General features: G+C 33.3%; 1 protein-coding gene across 1 annotated transcript in view; it reads left to right on the top strand.

Annotated features, from left to right (window-relative positions):
* The window catches only part of LOC138702793 (uncharacterized), a 46,448-nt gene that overhangs the window by 14,252 nt on the left and 9,876 nt on the right, over nucleotides 1-22,320 (top strand). The window contains exons 4-5 of the mRNA XM_069830090.1: nucleotides 5,123-5,479; nucleotides 10,204-10,386. Coding sequence (XP_069686191.1) covers nucleotides 5,123-5,479; nucleotides 10,204-10,386 — 540 coding nt within the window. The remainder of the gene's footprint in view (nucleotides 1-5,122; nucleotides 5,480-10,203; nucleotides 10,387-22,320) is intronic.

Below are 22,320 nucleotides of genomic sequence, written 5' to 3'. Positions count from 1 at the left end.
AGAAGCGGACCCGGCACGAGCGATCCTGGCCTCAGGAAAAAATTTTACTGCAAAACAGGTCTATCTACATCATAAAGTTTTCAAATGCTTCTACAGCGATATATCCTTCATTCAAATAACTAATACATTACATAAAAACACAAAATTTGATTTCAGTTAAGCCAAGTGACTGAGGCCGGGCCTCACTTGCCTCAGTCAATCGGTCGCCACTGCGTTGAGGCTGTCCACTAGTACGACACACTTGCCAGTCCAATGCTGTTAAATTAGTGGCTTTTCTCTATTTCTATCGGATTTTAGGTGCATATTACTTAACGGAGAAAAATAGTTGACATGCAGAGTTTAGTGGTTACTTAACTTCTCACAGTGCAAAGAAACATTTCTTTACGTTGATAGCATAAAAGTTCAGGGGAATATCTTTCTTGCCTATGGTTTTCCCTGAACTTGTGTTGGCAACACTGCTAATTATAGTCATCATTTCGTAATTTACCCGATACACAACATGTCTAAAAAATCCGGTAAAACTAGCGGAAAAGCTACTAATTTTGCATCATTCAGACTAGCAGGTGTCGTACTAGCGTACAGCCTCAACGGTGTATTCTACATTGAAAATTCAAACACATTAGACTGAAAACCACATATTTCCAACAACTTTCCCTCTTTCTATTTTTCGCTATCTGCACTAATAACGAAGTCGTCGGACTTTTGAATCAGTCTGTATAAGTATAGGTTCATAAATAATATTACGTATATAATTTAGCTCTATACATATCGATACTGTATTTTCTGGTTATAAATTGAAGTATTGTCTTTTTATGTATAAATTTAAGACATGAATTTAAAGGAATTTAAGTTATTGTTTAATAATAATAATAATAATAATAATAATAATAATAATAATAATAATAATAATAAATATACAGAGTGATTTATATAGAACTAACACATTTCTTTCTTTCTTTCTTTATTTCAAAACGAATGATGCTAGCCACAATTTGCTATATCTCAAGTGCAGAGTATCTTTGGGAGATTAGGCTACTAACCTCTATAGCAAATGTTAAAAATTCTATACTTATTCGTCTGGAAATTCACTTAATGACCAGTTTTTAATGTCAAATTAAGCAGGGGTTTTGATTCCCTCTCACGAAATGCGCAGATATTTATTCTTTATTCTGTATATTATATATAAATAAATGTTATTGCCATCAAAATTATTATTCTTTTAGAAATCCAGTTGTTTCCAATTTGTTTACCAGTCCCAGTATTGTGTTTCTTTGGGGGGATTACGAACACTAAATTCTCTCTGGTATGCCTTTAAGTAGCTGTGATTGAATTCGTAATCCAGCAGTATTGCTTCACAAGGAAGAGTCGTTGATTTAATGTGTAGGCTACTGCATTTTCAGTGACTAAGACAAAATGTCAAAAACAGCTGTCAACAATAAGGAATAAAGAATAAACGTTTGCACATCTCGTGACACGGAATCAAAACTCCTGCTTAATTTGATATTAAAAACTGGTCATTAAGTGAATTTCCAGTCGAATAAATAAAGAATTTTCAACATTTTCTATAGAGGTTTACTAATCTCCCAAAGATAGTCTACATTTGAGAATTACTAGTATAACAAATTGTGGCTAGCATCATTCTTTCTGAAATAACGAAAGAGAGAAATGTGTTAGTTCTACGTATATAATATATATCACTCTGTATAAATTATATTATTATATAAATTAGTTCTACACATATTGGTACCGGTACTGTATTTTCTGGTTATAAATTGATGAATTGTCTTTTTATGTAAGAATTTAAGATATCAATTTAAGTTATTGTTTAACAATAATAAGTATACATTTTTTAAGAGAATATCTGAAGTTAGACCTTCATTTCTGTTATATTTATTGAGTGACGGCTATCTAGTAGTCTATACAAAACTTACGTAAGATAACAATATTGTTATTAAAAATGAAATATTTTTATACTTGTTAATCAAGTGGTATGGGTCTTTTCTATATATTTAATGGCGGTGTGGTGTAGATAATTAGAGCTGAAATTTAGGATTTATAAAACAGTTATGCTACCGGTTGTTCTTTATGATTTATATATATATATATATATATATATATATACATATATATAATTTGAACTGGTAATGGAAATTACGGGAAAAACGGCTGAATGGATTTTAATAAATGACACCTCATTTTGAAGCTTGGAACCCAAGGTTTTTCAGAAAAATAGTAGTTTTCAGTGAAATGTCAATTTTCGTACATCATTTTGTATTTTCCAAAATCCATCTGTCGTCAGTTTTGAGAAATAATAGGTTTTCTGAATAAAACAAAACACAAACACACCACAATAAACAATATCACAAGAAGGTTACGAGCTGCAGGATTGCTGGCATATTTAGAGTTCAGATGGCTCAGGTTCTCTGACATCACAACGCCAATATGTCGATCTTCATTTGTGTAATTTTCCCAGAATGTTTCTGTAATATTGGTTATTAAAAACTTCAAGACTTACTAAAAAGAATTTACAGATTCTCAGGTGTGTAATTTTCTGAATACAGCTGTCTGTGTATTAGATATTAAAAACTACAAAACTTAAGAATATTTGATAACATTATTACCATTAAAAATGAAATATTATTATATTGAATGCCATGATGTAAGTATTTATCACTAATTATATAGATTAATGCTTTATTGATGATATGAAAGTGAAACCTTTTGGGGTTACATAAGTAGGTGTAGAGAATATCTGAAGTCAGACCTTCATTTTTGTAATATTTATTGACGGCTACATAGTAGTCTATACAAAACTTACGTAAGATAACAACATTGTTATTAAAATTAAATATTTTATACTTATTAATCAAGTGGTATGAATCTTTTCCATATATTTAATGGCGGTGTGGTGTAAATATTTAAAGCTGAAAGTTAGGATTTATAAAACAGTTATGCTACTGGTTGTTCTTTATGATTGTGAAACTTGGACTCTCACCTTGAGAGAGGAAGAGAGATTAAGGGTGTTCGAAAATAAGATGCTTAGGAAAATATTTTGGGCTAAGAGGGATGAAGTTATAGGAGAATGGCAAAAGTTACACAATGCAGAACTACACGCATTGTATTCTGCATCTAACATAATTAGGAACATTAAATCCAGACGTTTGAGATGGCAGAGCATGTAGCACGTATGGGTTAATCTAGAAATTGATATAGAGTGTTTGTTGGAAGACCTGAAGGGAAATAACGAGGGAGGCAGACGTAGGCCTACATGGAGGATAATATTAAAATGGATTTGAGAGAGGTGCAGAGGTTGGATTAATCTTGCACAGGATAGGGAACGATAGTGGGCTTATGTGAGAGCGGCAATGAACTTCCGAGTTCCTTAAAAGCCATTTGTAAGTGGTATAGATATTTATATGTGTGATTCTCTTCAGTATTGTCTGAAGGAAGCGCAAAAATTATAATGCCTAAGGGAAGAACAAGAGGTATTGCTTACTGATAAAATAAGAGGTCTACAAAATTTTGTAGTGTCCCGATCACTTCAGCAAGATCTCTTGGCAGGATAAAATGATTCTACCCTCTATATTTCAAGGTAGTTCGCGAAACATGCAGCAGCTATACCGGTACCAAGACGCTATGTCTATTGTTGGAAAGGATGGAAAACCTGATATTTTCTTAACTCTCATTTACAATCTGCAATGACCTGAAATAGCTACTGCTTCACTCCCACATGAAAAACCGACTGATTGTCCTGACATTGTTACTTGCATTTTCTCATTGAAATTAGGTTCAATAAAATGTATTTAGCATTAAAAAAACCATTCAGAATGGCATGTTTCATTATTATGGAAGCAAATAACTTCCAAAATACCTGGTACCAGTATTCTTCATTAGAAATAAATTTGAAAAAATTTTAATTTGAACTTCTACTGAACTCAGTTTGCAGCATTTGCTGCACAAGCCACTAGTTATTATATAAATTAGCCCTATATACCGGTACTGTATTTTCTGGTCATAAATTTATGTATTGTCTTTTCATGTAAGAATTTACAATATGAATTTAAGTTATGGTTTAATAATAATGTTAGTAGTAGTAATAATAATAATAATAATAATAATAATAATAATAATAATAATAACAACAACAATAACAATAATACATACAGTCCACACCTGTGGAATAACGGTTAGTGTGTCTAGCCGCGAAACCAGGTGGCCCGGATTCGATTCCCGGTCAGGGCAAGTTACCTGGTTGAGGTTTTTCCGGGATTTTCCCTCAACCCAATATGAGCAAATGCTGGGCAACTTTCGGTGTTGGATCCCGGACTCATTTCACCGGCATTATCACCTTCATCTCATTCAGATGCTAAATAACCTAAGCTGTTGATAAAGCGTCGTAAAATAACCTACTAAAATAAAATAAAGTAATACATATAGGCTACATAAATTATATTATATAAATTAGCCCTACACATAGTGGTACTGTATTTTCTGGTTATAAATTTATCTATTGTCTTTTTATGTGAGAATTGGAGATATGAATTTAAGTTATTGTTTAATAATAATAATAATAATAATAATAATAATAATAATAAATATACGGAAATTACATTATTATAGTAGTAGTAGTAGTAGTAGGGTTTAAGAAGGGCGCGTCAGCTACTATGGCTATTTGCGCCCTTATCTAAAATTCTTAATATAACAAATACATAAATAATATAATAATCAGAGTGCTAAAAGAACTAAAAAGCGTTGTCACGATCTTTTATTATTATATGAATTAGCTCTACACATACCGGTACTGTATTTTCTGGTTACGGTATAAAAAATTGATGGATTGTCTTTATATGTAAGAATTTAAGTTATTATTTAAATTGTCAAGAAAAATACAATGAAAGATTAATAAAATACATTCTGCTGTAAACAGAGATAAAACACATTTGGAAGCAGTAGGAAATGAAATTAATCCCAATAGTAATTTCAATTGTACGAGTTAACTTACATCAAATAAAAAATAATAGGAATTCTATAGTCAATCCCCTGTATATCTCAGTGGTGTGTATACTGAAACTTTATCCTAATAGCAATTCAATAAAACTGAATTTCTCTTTCTTAAAACCAGTCACTAAGACATCAGATTCCAGTACTTCAACAATGGAACTTGTTGATGATGCATCCAACGAGAGAACATTTACAACTGAGGGCATCTGGTCACCAATATTAGAGGAACTGGCTCTGACAGCAATCACCCGTGACCAGAAAGTAATGAAACATCCGTATGTGGTGTCACGGCCAGGAGAAAAGCCTTCAAGACCAACAGACTCTTCAGGAGGTGGTGGCAAGGAGGTCACAGAAACAGATCTATACCTTCTGGGTGCAATTGAAAAATTGGTGTATAGAGTGGACTTTATGGAGAAGAGGTTAAGAAGGACAGAAGAGCTACTTTACCATCTCATGGCCAACAGCAACAAAAACCAAGGCAAGTTTTTCCCCATTTAAAATGTTTCTCTCTTAAATGCTTTAGTTATTGTTATCAATCTATCTTCTTAATATATCCAGCTGTTTGCTGACAACATAAAATTCACTATAGTTGTTGTTTTTCACGAGAAATGAGGGGTATTTTGATCGGTGTTCATTATAGATGCCTGTTGGAGTGTAGTCAATATATACTGCAGGGGTGTGTCTTCTGCAACTGGCACTGATGATTTTAAATTACTTCTTTTGTGGTTTAAGGATGGACAGTATAGAAGAATGTCTTCCAGAACTTAATCATGATTTAATCTTCATCTTACGATATTTGGTGACGTATGCACGTCCGTCATTAATATGTCACATCAACGGACGTGCATACGTCACCAAACATCGTAAGATGAAGATTACATTTGTAAAAGTTTCTTTCAACCCATAAGCAGTGCTGACTAGATCAGACGCTATGGATAGTACTCTATAACAGAGTCGCCAGTATGAAAGAATAATTCCAAGGCTTTGGCGTGAGACGAACTCGATAGCTCAGTGGTAGAGCGCCTGACCGGAGAACAGGAAGTCGCAGGTTCGATTCCCGCTCGAGGTTGTGAAATTTTTCTTTCGTACCATGGCATGATTGTTTAAATTCATTCATCATGATTATTACACCACAGACAAGTAGGATTATCAGAAATGTGAAATCGGTGTAGGTACAATTATGTGACAATGTGATCTGTTCTGGCTCTTGTTAAAAATGTTTGAACCTGTCTGGGCAAGTTTTTGTACATTTCCAGGTCATTTGGTTTCTTTTGCACAGATTGTAAAATTTTTCCTTTGTCAGAAGAGAGCCAATTGTTGATCCATAGGTTTATAAAATGAGACTTTACTGAAGCAAAAGCACTGGATAGAGATATCACTTGAAGAGTTGGTTCTTGGTTGCAAATGTGTTGCCTGTTTTGCAATATTATCGACTTTCTCGTTTCCAGGTATACCACAATGACTAGGTATCCATTGAAATGTTATTTCCTTTTGGAGTTTAGTTATTGTTATAAACAATGTACAAATATAGTTCTTATTTGGAGTTCTTTATTTTAGCAACAAAGATTATACCGGTACCAATCTCATGAGCAGACCTGAGATTTTAGGCAAATATATAAGGGTATATTTCATGAAAAATCATTACATTTTGATAGAGTTATATAATAGGAACTCTAAAATGCCTATTTGGATCGTTTACGCCTCGTTCACGATTTTAGTGCCTAACCTGCCTATTCCCTTATATTATAAAAACTGTCAACTTTCATAATTTTTACCGCAAAAAGAATAAGACTATTCTTAAATTCTACAATTAACATTCTATCACATTTGTGCTATTTACGTATTTTAGTTACCGACAATCAATATTTTCCGTTATAAATACTGTAGCTGTTTCACAACTTCTCAAATACGAAGGGATGGATACCAATCAAGAGGGGGAAATGAGAGAGCGCCAGGGGAGCCCGGCCCGATTTTAAATATTTTTAGGGAGAAGAAGATACAAAATTTTTTTACGTGAAAGAAAAATTATGATAAATCACATATTATTGAAATAACAGAGTTAATAAAACTAGATTCTGACTAAAATAACATATCTCTCAAGAATTTCTTTAAATGCAGTGTCTCAGAATTCTACTGTACAACAATTAAATTACACTACACTGACTTAGTTACATCTGCAAATTAATAAAATTCTTCTGAAATTATATATTTAATATATTAAGTCTAAAGTAAATTTGCATTTATTTTTAAAATGACATTTTTCTAAGGTACTGATTGTTATTAAACATGTTTATAACTATGATTTTTTTTTATTTCTCTTGCCCAAGTAAAATTTCAGTAACAAAGAAGCTTACCAGATATTTAACATCCATTGTTGTTAACCCTATAGCACCTACTACTACTTTATGGTTGTGCTAACAGATGGAGTTACTTGTCAACAATGTGATGCTGAAACTTATCTTCAGGTTACTGCCCAGCGACAGTCCTGATATATTTTATTTTTATATTTTTTTAAGATTGGCTAATTAATATTAATTAACCCGACACACTCACATTCATACAAATTTCCAAACTCTAGACACCTAGGCAATTTTTCTTCCTGAAGAAAAATTCACTGAGAGCCGAATCCGGGAATCGAACCCGGGACTTCCAGATCTGTGAGCCAGCATGCTGACCAACAGACCATGGAGGCAGCCGGGGAGGGCCTTAACAATGTTTATGAGGAGCCCACAATTATTATGTTTATTACACGACTCAGTGAGCTAATCAACTAGTATGTTGAAAAATCTAGGTTTTTCAGTGCTGGTGCGAGTGAATCAAGGCATGAATGACCAAAATGAAGATCTCTCTGATGATATTGAAATGAAAAATATAAATTTAGCTATGCCCCCACCTTAACCTGTCTTGTATAGAAAGTTCTTTCTCGGCTAACAAAATACTGAGAGACAAAAGACAAAGTTGATAGTGGACAATTTGGAGATGATTATTCTTATGTATTACAAGACAAATTACGAATGAAAGTGTTTTAATTTTTCGATTCAGTAACATGTGTTCATTAGCTTTCCATTAATTTTTTAATATTGATCAGTTGATAATATTTGTGTTCCTCTTATTTTGTGATTTAATAATTTAATCTGAATAAATATTTTACTCCAATAGTTTATTGTTTTCAATAATTATTTAAATTTGAAAACGTACAAAGTTCCTTAATAAAAAAATTGAGAATGTGTTAAATATTTTAAGAGGGGTCCTTATGTTATTATTTTAAGAGCCTATTTTTATATTTTAGAACCTATTTTAGGCGCCTAAACACATAGTTTGTAGTGCCGTAAAATGGGGTGAATGGGGACGCAGGGGTGAATAGGGACAAATTTTTACTATTTTTACTTCTTTGTCACAAAGAGTAAATATAATAATAAGTGTGTCTATGTTTTTATTCATAACGAGTGAACAAATAAACACTCTTATTATTATATTTACTCTTTGACACAAAGAAATAAAAGATAGTAAAAATTCGTCCCTATTCACCCTGTGTTACGGTACCTTAAAATCCCAGGCCCTCATAAGCTGTTACGACGATAATGGATAAATATTATAATGATAACTGCAGGATACTCAGAGACAATCTTCTCTGCAGTTGCTTTGTCCATCAATTGTATTGTGGTACCGGTAACATCTATGGAATGCAATAAATGAAACAAAAGTTATAAAAAAAAAGATGAAAATAAATACAGAATATATTTCTGTGGCACTACAGTCCTTTAAGGGCCCAAACCGACCAACCAGCTGTTAGTCTCACATCCACATGCCAAAGCAGCGGTGGACGATCATCCAACCAGAATGAAGGTATTGTGTGGCTGTCATGATGATATCCCCAGCCATTATAGCTGGCTATTGTAGCTGGATTTCGCTACCTATCGTAACTACCCAAGTACATCACGATTCTGGGTGGGCACCGGTCCCATACATTGGCCAAAATTTCATGAGGAAATCTCTTCATTCATGAGGACTCGAACCAGTGTGTATTCCATAATGCAATGCCTTGGACCATAACGCCGGACATAAAAATAAATACATAAACGTAGTCTTCATCTTACGATGTTTGGTGACGTATACACGTCCGTTGATGTGACATATTAATGAATTTAAATACTATTATAGTCACAATCATGCCATGGTATGAAAGAAAAATTTTTTCACAACCTCGAGCGGGAATCGAACCTGCGACTTCCTGTTCTCCGGTCCAAGCCTTTGGGGTGAGACGAACTCGATAGCTCAGTGGTAGAGCGCCTGACCGGAGAACAGGAAGTCGCAGGTTCGATTCCCGCTCGAGGTTGTGAAATTTTTCTTTCATACCATGGCATGATTGTGACTATCATAGTATTTAAATTCATTAAATACATAAACAAATATGACAAAATACAATACCGGTATCTTGTCACATATGTACGATAAAACATGACAGAAAAATTAGATAAAAAGAATATTGTGTGTTTGGAACTGTGATAGCAATCTTTAATCTTCATGTCCGTGTTTCATGACATGCATAGAAATCATAGAATTGTAGTCAGGTACATCAAGTCATGAACCCAGCTTGAAACTAAATTGGATTTTGCTATATTTACGTTGTAAAAAGGCGCTATTATGTTTGAATAAACTGTAACAATACCAGAAAGTGAATTTCCTTAGTAAGAAGCCGTCAGCAGAGTGATTAAGCAATATTATTTAAAATGGAAAAGATATAGTCACATATAGCCTATACGTTAAACACTAAGCTGTACTGGAAATGACTGCATGCTAGTCTAATGTTGTACTTCTGTGTGGATAATTTTTGTGTAAAGGGAGAGTATTATATGTCAGCAAGTTGCAATTTGAAGGGTACACGGGAATAACGATCAAGGTCCATTTTAGAAAGTTTTGAGAAAAACGAATTTTAAAGTTTAAGCACTTAATACTTTGCTATGTGTTTATTTAATAGAAATTGACGTAGTGGAATGTCAAGAACGATTACTAGCTAGACCACATGATAGTACTTCCTTTCCACTATAAGATAGCATTATTAACTCAATTTCGATTTCTGATGGACCTTGATCGTTTTTCCCGTGTAGGCCTACCCTTCAATTCTGTATTAATCTCAACAGAGAATATAATATTTTAGCAACTATATTTGAATCCATAACTCATTATGAATTTCAATTTCAGAGCCCTGTCCAGCAAATTTCTCAAGAGTCGGAGCGTTTTGCTATCACTTCAGTGAGAGAGAGCTAAACTGGAAATCATCTTCTTCCATGTGTAGAGCATTGGGTTCGAGACTCGCAGAGTTGGAGACAGTTGAAGAAAATCAAGACATCGTAGCTTACTTGCAAAGCACGGCTGGAGTAAGAGGTACGAACTTCTCTTTATCATGTACCGGTATTACGATTTTAGACCTTTGTACATCAACAAAGCTACAATATGCAACAGTAGAATCATTTTAATGTATTATCCCTTCTCTTCATCACATCAAAATTGATTTAATCTCTCACCAATTATAAAGAAATACTATATTTAAGTAAAACTAAAATTAGTGCATGTTCAGGAAAAGACACAGTCAAAAGTAAAATATGTATTATTAGTAAAATAATATAAGTAAATTCCTTCGGTGCTTTAGATTGTAAATTGTTCAAGTAGAAAGAAAAAGGGCGTCATGAAAAGTTTCAAAATTAATGAAAAACAACAAGTCTTATACATCGAGTTTCCTAACCCTTACTTTTAAAACATACAAGATGTAAATATTTACAGGACACCAGCCAGCGTGTATGACATTACATGGAAGTAAGGTCTGAACTATTAAGAAGACAGATTTCAAGCAGCAGACATGAAATCCACAATGAAAATATTTGGTTTAATAATTTGGATCACAGACAATTGAATTGTACATAAACAAAAATATTAACCAATTTCAAAATGTATGCAAAATTATCGAGTGAATTTGGAAAAACACATAAGAATAATGAATAGATCCCAAAATAAATTCTCAAATATCAATCCGAAGGAAGAATGATTCAATAGCTGCGCACACACACACACACACACACGCACACACACGCACGCACGCACACACACACACACTAGCCTATATGCTAGACGTGTATACTTACGAATCAAGAAGTAATACATAAAATGAGTCCACACCTGTGGAGTAGCGATTAGCACGTCTGGCCACGAAACCAGGTGGCCCAGGTTCGATTCCCGGTCGGGGCAAGTTACCTGGTTGAGGTTTATTCCGGGGTTTTCTCTCAACCCAATATGAGCAAATGCTAGGTAACTTTCGGTGCTGGACCCCAGATTCATTTCAATGGCATTATCACCTTCATCTCATTCAGACTCTAAATAACTTAAGATGTTGATAAAGCGTCGTAAAATAACCTAGTAAAATAAAAATTAAAGAATACATAGAATGAAATTTCGGTTACACAAAAATGTTCCAACAGTCAGGCTGAGCAAATAGCTATTATGAAAGCTCTGGGAAAGATCAAGGAACTGAACACAATTGGACAAGAATGAAGGATTACAGCAATGTACATACAGATATACTGGACTCACTCAGAAACCCCAACAACCACAACGAAATAATAGACGCCATCAGGAAAAAAAAAATGAGATCCTGGAAGATGGAAATTGGACGATATAGAGTTCAGCTGGATAAATGTTACCAGAGAATACCCAAAAGCCACATAGCAAAAGAGAGGCAGAGGCAAGAGAGGAGTGAAGAGCAATTGAAAAGGGAATAGCAAACGACTACAAAGGGAGAAATAACCAAGTCTTTCTTCCCCATGGTAAGGAATAAGTTAAAAATCAACATCCCTGTTACGCCAAACAAACTTGGCAGTCCTCTTGACTGGTCACAGACGGCTCAGGTCCTATTATCACCGTTTCTACATTATGGATAATCCCCAATGCACATGTAATGTTCCAGAGCAAACGGTGGATCACATTATATATGAATTCCAAAAATTAGAAAAAGTAAGAAATAACCTCAAAAACGAAATTGGAAAGAAAGGTGAAAAATGGCCAGGGTAACAAAGACTTCAATGGTCAATGCTTACAAGAAGGAATTTCTTAAGTTTTCCAACAGTTTCGATTTCCAACTTCTATGATACCCCCTGGAAATCAAGATATACCAGAAGACACAATCAAGATAAATGTGAAATTGAGTTTAAATTTAATTTTGGATATATCAGAACACTAATAAAAAACATAAAATTAGGAAATTATTGTATCAACTTAATGTCAAGTAAAGAAATACTAGCTGTATTACTAGTCAATAATAGGTGTTATATAGTAGGAAACTTTAATATAAGGGATTAAAACAAAAAAAAAGTAATACAATTACTGTATATAGTATTACATAGTATCAACATTCAACCATTGGTACAATTATGTGACATCAAAACAGTAAACTAAGGATGGATTTAATGACAATGGTAAAAAATCAGCATGTAGTATTACTACGGAAGTAATGGGACATGCTGTGAAGGAAGATTAAAAAACACACACACGTGTGTGCGGTATCATAATATAACCACAGTCTAGTATATACAGTCACTAAGCTTGAGTTTATGAGGGTACTAGAAACAATAAATTGTGCAGGACTATTTCGCATTGTCTGTAATGAGGCGATAGTAGCGATCCTAGTGGTTAGCAACTATCTATGGCTGCATATTTACTACGTATTGAGCTTCGTGATTGTATATACTAGACTGTGATATAACCACAGTCTAATACATACAGTCGCGCAACTCATATGTATAAAATTTGACAACTGGCGTGGCAGTAGCGCTCCAGTGGCGGGCAAGTTAAATGTGTGTAGAGTACATATTATGATAACACAGCAGAGAAATGATACTGTGTAGTTCATTTGATATTTTTATGCCATACAGTAACTGTATATGGTTCTTAATAATTCCATTTTAGAAACCTACATGAATTTTACATCCAGTAATGGGGATGCCATGTAACGTAGAGGTGTAACATTCCACAGAAGTTTCTTGTTTTCAGCATCCACTCTTCAAAATGAAATGAACACAGTGTGGTATTATTGTAGGTCTACAAATAAAAATAAACGAAACTTTTGTTCATTAAATCTAATCTTCTAAAACTTATCAGTATTTTCTACTCCTGAAAGAGAAAAAATACAAGACGTAAGGTGGACAAGTAGGCCTAAAGGCAAATAACCTGTATTACTTTAAAAATAATATTACGCCGATTGTACATTTGTCTCCACATTTATTTAAACTATTCTTTCTGACATACGAATAGGTAACTGATAACCAAGAAGTGTTTTATAGAACATAATACTACTGTATTGGTTATGATTATGAGTTATGATTTTATGACCTCTCTTGGTCTTTAGGGAATCTGAATAACTATAGACTCGGAAAGATTTTAATTTGTTGTTACTACAGTTTACAGCACTACACACATTTATTTTATTCAGAGACATTATCAAAAATTTATTAACAACATGCGCCCTTTTCATAAGAACGTGCTGACATTAGCAATATTGGTCTATGGTAGCAATCCTACGACCTAATTCTACAATTTCTTTGTTAATTAAAATTAAAATTTCTTCATCAAACTTGTGTATTCATTTATTCGCACGTACGTCATATTAGCAGTACTAAGTGCATGTAAATGAATCGTATAAGTAGGATAAGCTAAAAGTAGGCCTACTTGTGGAAACTGAACATCTATTGCAAATTGCGGTAAACTTACCATAAAAAAACTATAATACCCCTACTCTGGCTTAAAGTAATAAAAAATGCCGGTACTTAAGAAAATAAAAAATGAACATCAAAATATTATATTCAGTGCATCTCATATGGGTTAAATTTCCTCTTTTATTATCAAATTTACTTCAACTATCGAGTTTATCCCAATTTATGGTATGGAAAATAGTTAATTTCTGAAAAAATAGTGTGGAGTACGCCATTCGATAAGATCTGCAATAAAAAATAGTATGCCCCTCCTGGCTGAAACTGAAATGACGTCCTTGTTTTGAGGCTACTAATATTGATTTTTCTCACAGGAAATACGTACAGAGTTTAAATTATGCATAAATATATTTAAAAATAAACTGAAATTGTCATCCAAGTTCGAAAAATTATATAACTCAAACTATGATTCACTTGAAAGTAAGAAGCAGAAGGATTTAAGTTTATTCTCAATTTCTCGAACTTATAACTTTTATCAGATTAACTGGGTGTAAAATTCTTGTAGGTTCTTAAAATAAAATTAATAAGAACCACATATAGTTACTGTATGGCATAAAAAATTTCAAATAAACTACACAGTATCATTTCTTGCTGTATGATCATATGTAGCCTACTCTACACAAGCCCCTTGAGTCTCGGCTGCGCGGAACGAGGAAACCGGGGCAAATTGAACACTGCGCTTGCCGCCATGATGTAGGAGAGCAGACGCATAATAGCAGTACGTAAATCACACAATTTAACGCTGTGATGATCTAAAATTGACAGATTATGGCCATTTTCGACGTTTAACGTAAAATGAGGACGAAATAAATATATTCAAAGTTTCATTGATATGGATCAGAGCATTAAAGGAAAGAAAATACGTACGCAGCAATTGATAAAAACATGCTCATACATCATAAATAGGCCTACATCATACACGTTATAGAATGTAGTTTTTATTATAATCAAATTCTTAAGTGAAATAAATATGCGATAATCAGTACAGACCTGTTGTTAAGTTTTAGAGAATCAAAAATTATATTACCGGTACTTTTAGACCACAGGACATAAGTAATCACGCAAAATATAATGTGCAAAGGTAGCAAAATTTCATTGCATTTATAAGTCATTCTTGAATTAATAAAGGGAATGCTATCAACTATAAAAAGTAGCCTACCAGTACCTAATACATTGCAATTAATAGGTAACATGAAGACCTAAAAACTAAACATAATCACATTATGTAAAAAAAAACATACTTTTTATGAGTGGATTTCTTTACATAATATATTGTTATTTTAAATATATATATATATATATCATTGCTTGCGGAATAATAGTACGTAATTTTATGCACATATGTTATATCGATAAGATGACATTCCTTGCTTTTTTAATGATATATGCGGCAAAAGATAAACGGGTTATTTGTATGTGAACTATATGCATTTATAACCCCTCAGTGAAAAATAATACACTAGGAATATCTGCAAAAACAAAACAACAACAAAAATTGCTGTGCAAATGACAGCATAGACCACTCACAAATATAAAGTAATTTTAATGGCCTACGGAGTGGTGTTTCAACCTACAAAAAAATAACCTCTATTAAGTTACAAAATCTGCTACAATGTAATATTAAATGTTTAAATATTTATACACTTAATTAGGTAGATCATGTTTATTTGCTGTTAAACGCCAAAAGATGGTTGAACGGATAATAATAACTTTCCTCTCCCTCCCCCCTCCTAGAATCCCATTAGTGATATTTAGTTCCCACAGGAAATTATGTATTCATTTCCTTACATCTGAAACATAGCATGTTCTCCAACAAGATCAAACCCACGGCTGGCTAATTTATTAGTCTAGTTAGGTCTATACATATTGATCATGAACCCTGAATCATAAGTTCACAAAGTAGGCTTAGCTATTATAGCCATTTATTTATTTACTTACTTATCACCTATAGATTTTGAATCGATTTTTATTATCTTTCGGATAAATTAATTTACATAATAAAAACAAAAAGTTATCTTTCCACTAATTGTGTTTAATAACTGATGTGTAAGTCTAAATAATTCACTCAGTGGGATTTCTCTACAGTCTGATATAATTGTACTAACAATTAAGTATTCTTTATTGTCGTAAACTACTGATTGATTTTTAATGATATTGATAGTGTAACAACAGAGATAATATATCGTATCTCTTGCAAATGGCTTGCAAAATTAAACAGGGATGGTACAGCATCATCTTTCAAAATTATATTGCCATTACTTTTCCAAAAAATCTGTGTCTTTAAAATGAGCCGAACACAATTTTACGTTAGGTGAAGGCACAAATTTATCTCTTTTAATAGAAACAAGCCATTTTGCAAGTAGCTCGGGCTTCGTGTTTACCTCTGTTTCCAACGAGCACAGAATACAATAGAGTAGACACTAGCATCTTAATACCATTGGACGGAGTGAAGCCGGTTTGATGGACCTGACGCCATCTTGTTGCTACCAAAACATTGCAAAATAGCTATTACTTTATAGAAGATCTTATGATAATAAAAATTCCATATGTCCCTAATTTCTTGTAGGACTCACACTTTCTTGTTTGTTTCGTAATACAGAATCGCTATGCACGTATTTTTAGCAAAAATTACGAAACTGTCATCGATAAATCACATATATACAGGTTATTTAAATTGGCAGCTCTTCAAATTGCAGTATGGTATTTAATAGATAATCTGGAAGGTTAAACAAACAATAATGATAAAAAAGGAAAATAACAGTTTGACCTTATTTTGCTACTAGTCCAATAAAAATGCTACCCTATAATAATTACTTTTATAGGTTGATCCATTTGCTTCGATTTAATAATGAAACTTGCTTCTTAACGCAAATTATCATTCTCTTCCTTTTGCCAGTATTTCGTATAGATGTCCCGATTTTGTTTAGAGAAAAAATGGAATGCTCTTAACCATATAATATTTGATAGGCTCTTCGTTTATAGTATATAATTAGATTATAACGGCGAACAAAAGTGAAGTTTTATTACCAAGTGGGTCAAGTCAGTTCACGACCGAGTTAATGAAGCTACTAAGTCTGTAAAGCATAAGTCTGATTTCGTGATTATAAAAATTAATTACAATAATATTAATACACTATTTCTTTTTCTTCATCAAACGAATACGCGCATTCGGTTTAAGAGAAACCTCGGTACACCAGTTTTCTATAGCACTCGACACAAACTTCCAACATGGGTTGTTAGGTTAGCTTCGCTCGTAAATGCTAAGTCTGCAAAGCATGTCTGATTTCGTGATTATAAAAATTAATTACAATAATATCAATACACTAATCCTTTCTCTTAATCAAACAAATACGTGAACAATACGAATCTAACCGACTAACTTAGGCTAAATCATTCATTACCGTATCTAGCCTACCGGTAATAAGTACATTTCACACATGCATATTTACCCGTGAAAAGTTATTCCAGGAATTTTTTTTGGAAACCTGTTTGTGCAGCCATACGTAGAACATGTAGGCATATTGAAATTAGTTAATTTATTAATTAAAACAACGATGCAACATCAAAATCAACTGCCCATGTGCTAACCGGGAGCGCAATGTTTTGGTAGCATCATAATGGCGACTGTCCACAAAAGCGGCTTCACCTCCAAGCTGTTTATATCTACTCTATGCATTCTGTGCTCGTTGTCTGTTTCTACCTATTTAATGGCGGCGTAAACATGTGCAGACTGGTTTCAATTTTGGACAGCACACCAGCGCTCCGTGTGAGTCTAGTATACTATTATAACGTCTTTGACTCTACACACATTTAACTTGCCTGCCGCTGGGGCGCTACTGTCGCAGCTGTAGCATGTTGGCAAAGAAAGTGTCGGAATTGCGCGACTGTATGTATGTATTAGACTGTGATATAACGCCATACAGCTGATCTGTTGTTATTTCTACGTGGTCATGTGCACTTTTGGGACATTTAACTGCAGAAACTTCTCTCCCCATTTCTGCAGAACAAAATTTTCTGCATTTTTCAATCTTCAAAATGCAAGAACTCCGGCACTATTAAATATATTCATTTGAAATTTGCATGATATGTGTAACATAACTTAATTAATAATTTCGAGTGAGAAAATTTTTATATCTATATTAAAGGTAGATATTAAAGTGAAATTTGATAATTTCTAAAAATTGTCAATTAAGTGTTCTCAAAATTTCATCACTCATATTTGTTAAGTGGTTCATAAGCTCTCATTTGAGTCCTAGAAAATGTATTTCATATTCGGGAGACCAGGGTTCAAACCCCGTAGTCGACCAATTTGACTGGTGTTTTTCATGGTTTCCCTCAGTCACAAAAGCAAATGCCGGATTGAAAATTTACATGTTATGTATGATTCATCACCGCATCAATCATCAATATCATAAACATTAATCACCGCATCAATCACCAATATCATAAACATTAATCAAAATCTATTATCAGTCACATGAACACAAAGCCATTTCCAATACACAATGGAAACAGGAACTCAGCAAATTTTAAACACGTGGTATGACAACCGATGTTTTTTTTTTAGTTGGTTATTTTACGACGCTTTATCAACAGCTTAGGTTATTTAGCGTCTGAATGAGATGAAGGTGATAATGCCAGTGAAATGAATCCGGGGTCCAACACCGAAAGTTACCCAGCAGACAACCGATGTTAAAACGTGTATAAATAAACTTAACAAAAGGAAACGTATTTCTGAAAAAGGATGATATTCACTTGTTTTATACCGATACATTAATTATTTTTATTCTTTTTACTTTTATGATCTTTCGTTTGTCCAAACCACCGCCTGCTCGAATGCATCCATGCATCTGATAGCTGCTTATTGCATACTTATTCAAAGTTTTTTTTTTAATTATTAAAAGTACCAGGTATCTCGGACCCTTGCCTTTCACAAAAATATAATTATACAAATTGAAATATAAAATAGGTTACCTGTACATTAAAGAAAATTTATTAATAAGACTGTCAAAGAGGGAAGTATTTGTTTGAATTTATGTTATGGCTCTTAGTAAAGGATTGGCATGAAAAAGTAGCTTATTCCTGTATGTAGTCTGTAGATCTTGAATATTAGCAACCAGGAAGGGTATATGAAGTTCACTGTAGAGTTTGACATTGTTTGTGAGGTAGTGTGCACCAGTGATTGTTCTGCAGACAGCTCTTTGAATTCCTTTCAGACTCTTCAGGTGACGAGGATGAGCTTGACCCCATATCTCACAGCAGTAGTGGATGTATGATCTGAAGACTGATGTATACAGCAGGAATTTTTCTTTTGAAAAGTAGCTAGAGTGCCATGTATCTTTGAAATGCTTTGTCTCTTATGTTTTGAATGTGATGCCTATAAGATAAACGTTTGTCTAGAAGTACTCCAAGATATTTAACTGATGTGGTAAAAGGTATTATTTGGTTTTGAATACTCAGTTGGTCTATAATCCTGGGAAAACGTTTAGTAAAGCCCATCAATTGAGATTTTTCGCCGTTGACTTTTAACCTCTATTTGGTTGACCATTGGGTGTATGTAGAGTATCCAACGCCCACTGAACGAATATTTCACTTTTATCATTGCCAATGTTGCGCTATAATCGTATATGCAAGGTAGGCTATAACAAAAACCTAAACTAACCAAACCTAACCTGTCAAAGGAGCAACAAGTTATACTAAGGCCCAATTGTATAAATCTCCCTGACTAAAGATCAACTTTGATCGAAGATCGAAAAGTGAACCGAGTTCAGACACTTCTTCTATTGTATAAAACTTTCCTGCGATCAAATTACCTTGGTTCAAATGAAATCTAAGTTCACGTGAAAAGGATTTGGCAACATCGCATAAACAGGTGAAAAACGTGATGCGCGGACAGGTTTGTTCAGTGTTGCCAATCTAGCGACTTTAACTCTTTTTCAACAACAATTTCTTTTAACTTTTATATTGCTTAAATAGGAATTTAGCGACCTTTTTAGCACCCCATACTGACAAAATTTAATCTTTCTTTGTCGATAATGAGAAATCTAGCGACTTTACAACTACTTTTTGACGACTTTCCGTAAACTCTGTTGGAGACACTGGTTTTTTGTGCAATGTAAATAATGGCGGACAATAAGAAGAAGGTTACTGTTCTCCGAGTTGTTATCATGTTATGGTGTTTGATACTGCTAAACATAATAAAGCTTTATAAAACGACAATTTTCGTTTAGTAATACAGTTAATTGAAAATTTATGAATGTACCTATCATATCCGTTAATAATTAATGGTTGTTATAAACATAATATAATTATAGGTTATGTTATTTGATACTGCTGAACACGATAGATCCTTATAAAATATAAGATTGTTTGTGTATTAAGGCAAGAAATTGAAAGAAATATATATATAAATGTACCTATCATATCTATTAATATTAATAATAATGGATATTTTATTTGCACAATCTGTCACTCGTATATTTCAAACAGAAAAGAAATAACTGAACTTGGATCATCTAACTTAATCGGAGAAATTTCTTCAGTCAAAGTTGACTTTAGTTTGAGACAAATTAATCTCAGATTAGACTTTATACAACACAAAATTCCAAGTTCAGCTGAAACAAGGATCAATTTAACCTCTGATCTAAGATTAAATGGTTTATACAATCGGGCCTAAATGTGTGTAAAATTGGCCTATGTCTCTATAGTGGGCGGGACATAAGTAACATTGACCGAACATTGTGTTAATATATTTAGGGCATTTTGCATGTTGACACATGCTGCATGAAAATTAAAATGTCTAGTAAATATGACAGTGTCATCAGCATAGAGACTATGTAGGCAGTCCGGCATTCTAGGCATATCCTGGACAAAAAAGAGTAAAGAACAGGTGCAAGAACATATCCTTGAGGAATGCCTGCTTTGATGTTTCTGGAGGTAGAGAGGGCTGCTCCTATTCGAACTTGAAATTTACGATTTTGAAGTTAGTCAGCTAGCAGATGAATGTAAATATCAAGGAAGTTATTCAATGGCCAAATATGTAACATGAATAGAAAAAAATTGTCGCTAGATGGCAGCTCCTAATAGACAGTGAAGTCGCTTGTGGATATAAGTCCTATGCTTTATATTTGTAGTACCGGTATGTGATTGAAATATTACTTTGTTTCGCGACTGTAATAGCTTCTTTCTCTCCGTTAATTCATTATATTCTTTCTCTTGAAAGAACAAGAAAACCGGAAAATTTTTTCTTTGTGGAATTTCCTTACATTATTAAGTAGAGGTTTCATGAATTTATCCACAAGAGTTTCTGATACAAATTTTTTTATAGTTATTATTCCTAACACACTTCAATATGTCACACTGAGACAAAATAGATAGAACAACATTTTTTATTGCTTGGAGCAGATATACGGATGAATATAGTATAATTGGTGCTGCCACCTACTATTTCAGCAAAAGCATTGTTATAGAATGATCTTATGAGCAGGCAGTATAAGTACCCATAGGATGCGTTCAAGCAGGCGGTGGTCCAAACATTCAAACTAACATCTTCAATTTTATTTTCCAAGATTTCTCATAAAATCTAGACATTTAAATCGTTTATAGATACAAAAAAAAATTGTTTCCGTAGGTCCTGCCCCGTAAATCTAGTGTACTCTATGTTGTCTATTAAATTATTAAACATTTTTTTCTTAGTCATTGGTAGGCTATTAAAGTGATAAATTATGCCCATTAAAAATTATTTTAATACCAGACTTCTTATAAACTGTATAATACTAATGTCTACAAATTATTATTTTACACGGTAGGCCTACAAAGAATGCAGGAGAAAATTAAAATTATATGGAAGCTGGAAGATCGCAACAAATAATGCGAAATACAATTTGGAGAGCTAAAGACAAACACACATGTTCATTAATTTTAGTTACTTGTTTCTGCTTACAAATTAGTTCAGCACAATACAACTAAAACTACTAATAATGCAAATTCAACATTAAACTCACCAATTTGCAGAATTATTTATAAAGAAGATGTACTCGTCTGCACAGATCGCAGTTTGGATGAAGTGGAGAAGAATGTTGAGAACCCAGTAATATTTGCAAAAATACAACTTCACTGATTTAATGCGTTTTGAATGAGCACTTTTTATAACTAAATTAAGTTGGTTGGCGTAGCAGTGAACAAAATTCGCATGAAGAAATGTTTTCTGCATCAAAGTCTGGACCCCACCCTGTTTTCCACTCATTATTGCAACACCATCATCGTCGTGTGAATGTAAGAACTAGGTAACTCGAAGTTTGCGTTTTTTAGTTACCTCTTTTATAGCATAGCAAAAATCGCACAAAATGTAATGCAAGAACTTGGTAACTGATCGAACGATACCAGCGACATCTATTTTCCAATATAACAAATAGGTAATTGAAAACGAGACATATTCCTTAGTGCAATAAATAAGTAAATAGGCAATGTCACAAAATATGAAAAATCAAGTTACCTAGTTCTTGCATTCGCACGACAAATTATGCTTCAGCTATGAGTTTATTTTCTAAATTGAAAGGTTGTA

The sequence above is a fragment of the Periplaneta americana genome, chromosome 7, assembly GCF_040183065.1.
Source record: "Periplaneta americana isolate PAMFEO1 chromosome 7, P.americana_PAMFEO1_priV1, whole genome shotgun sequence".
NCBI lineage: Eukaryota > Metazoa > Arthropoda > Insecta > Blattodea > Blattidae > Periplaneta > Periplaneta americana.
This window is presented reverse-complemented; position numbering and strand designations above follow the sequence as displayed.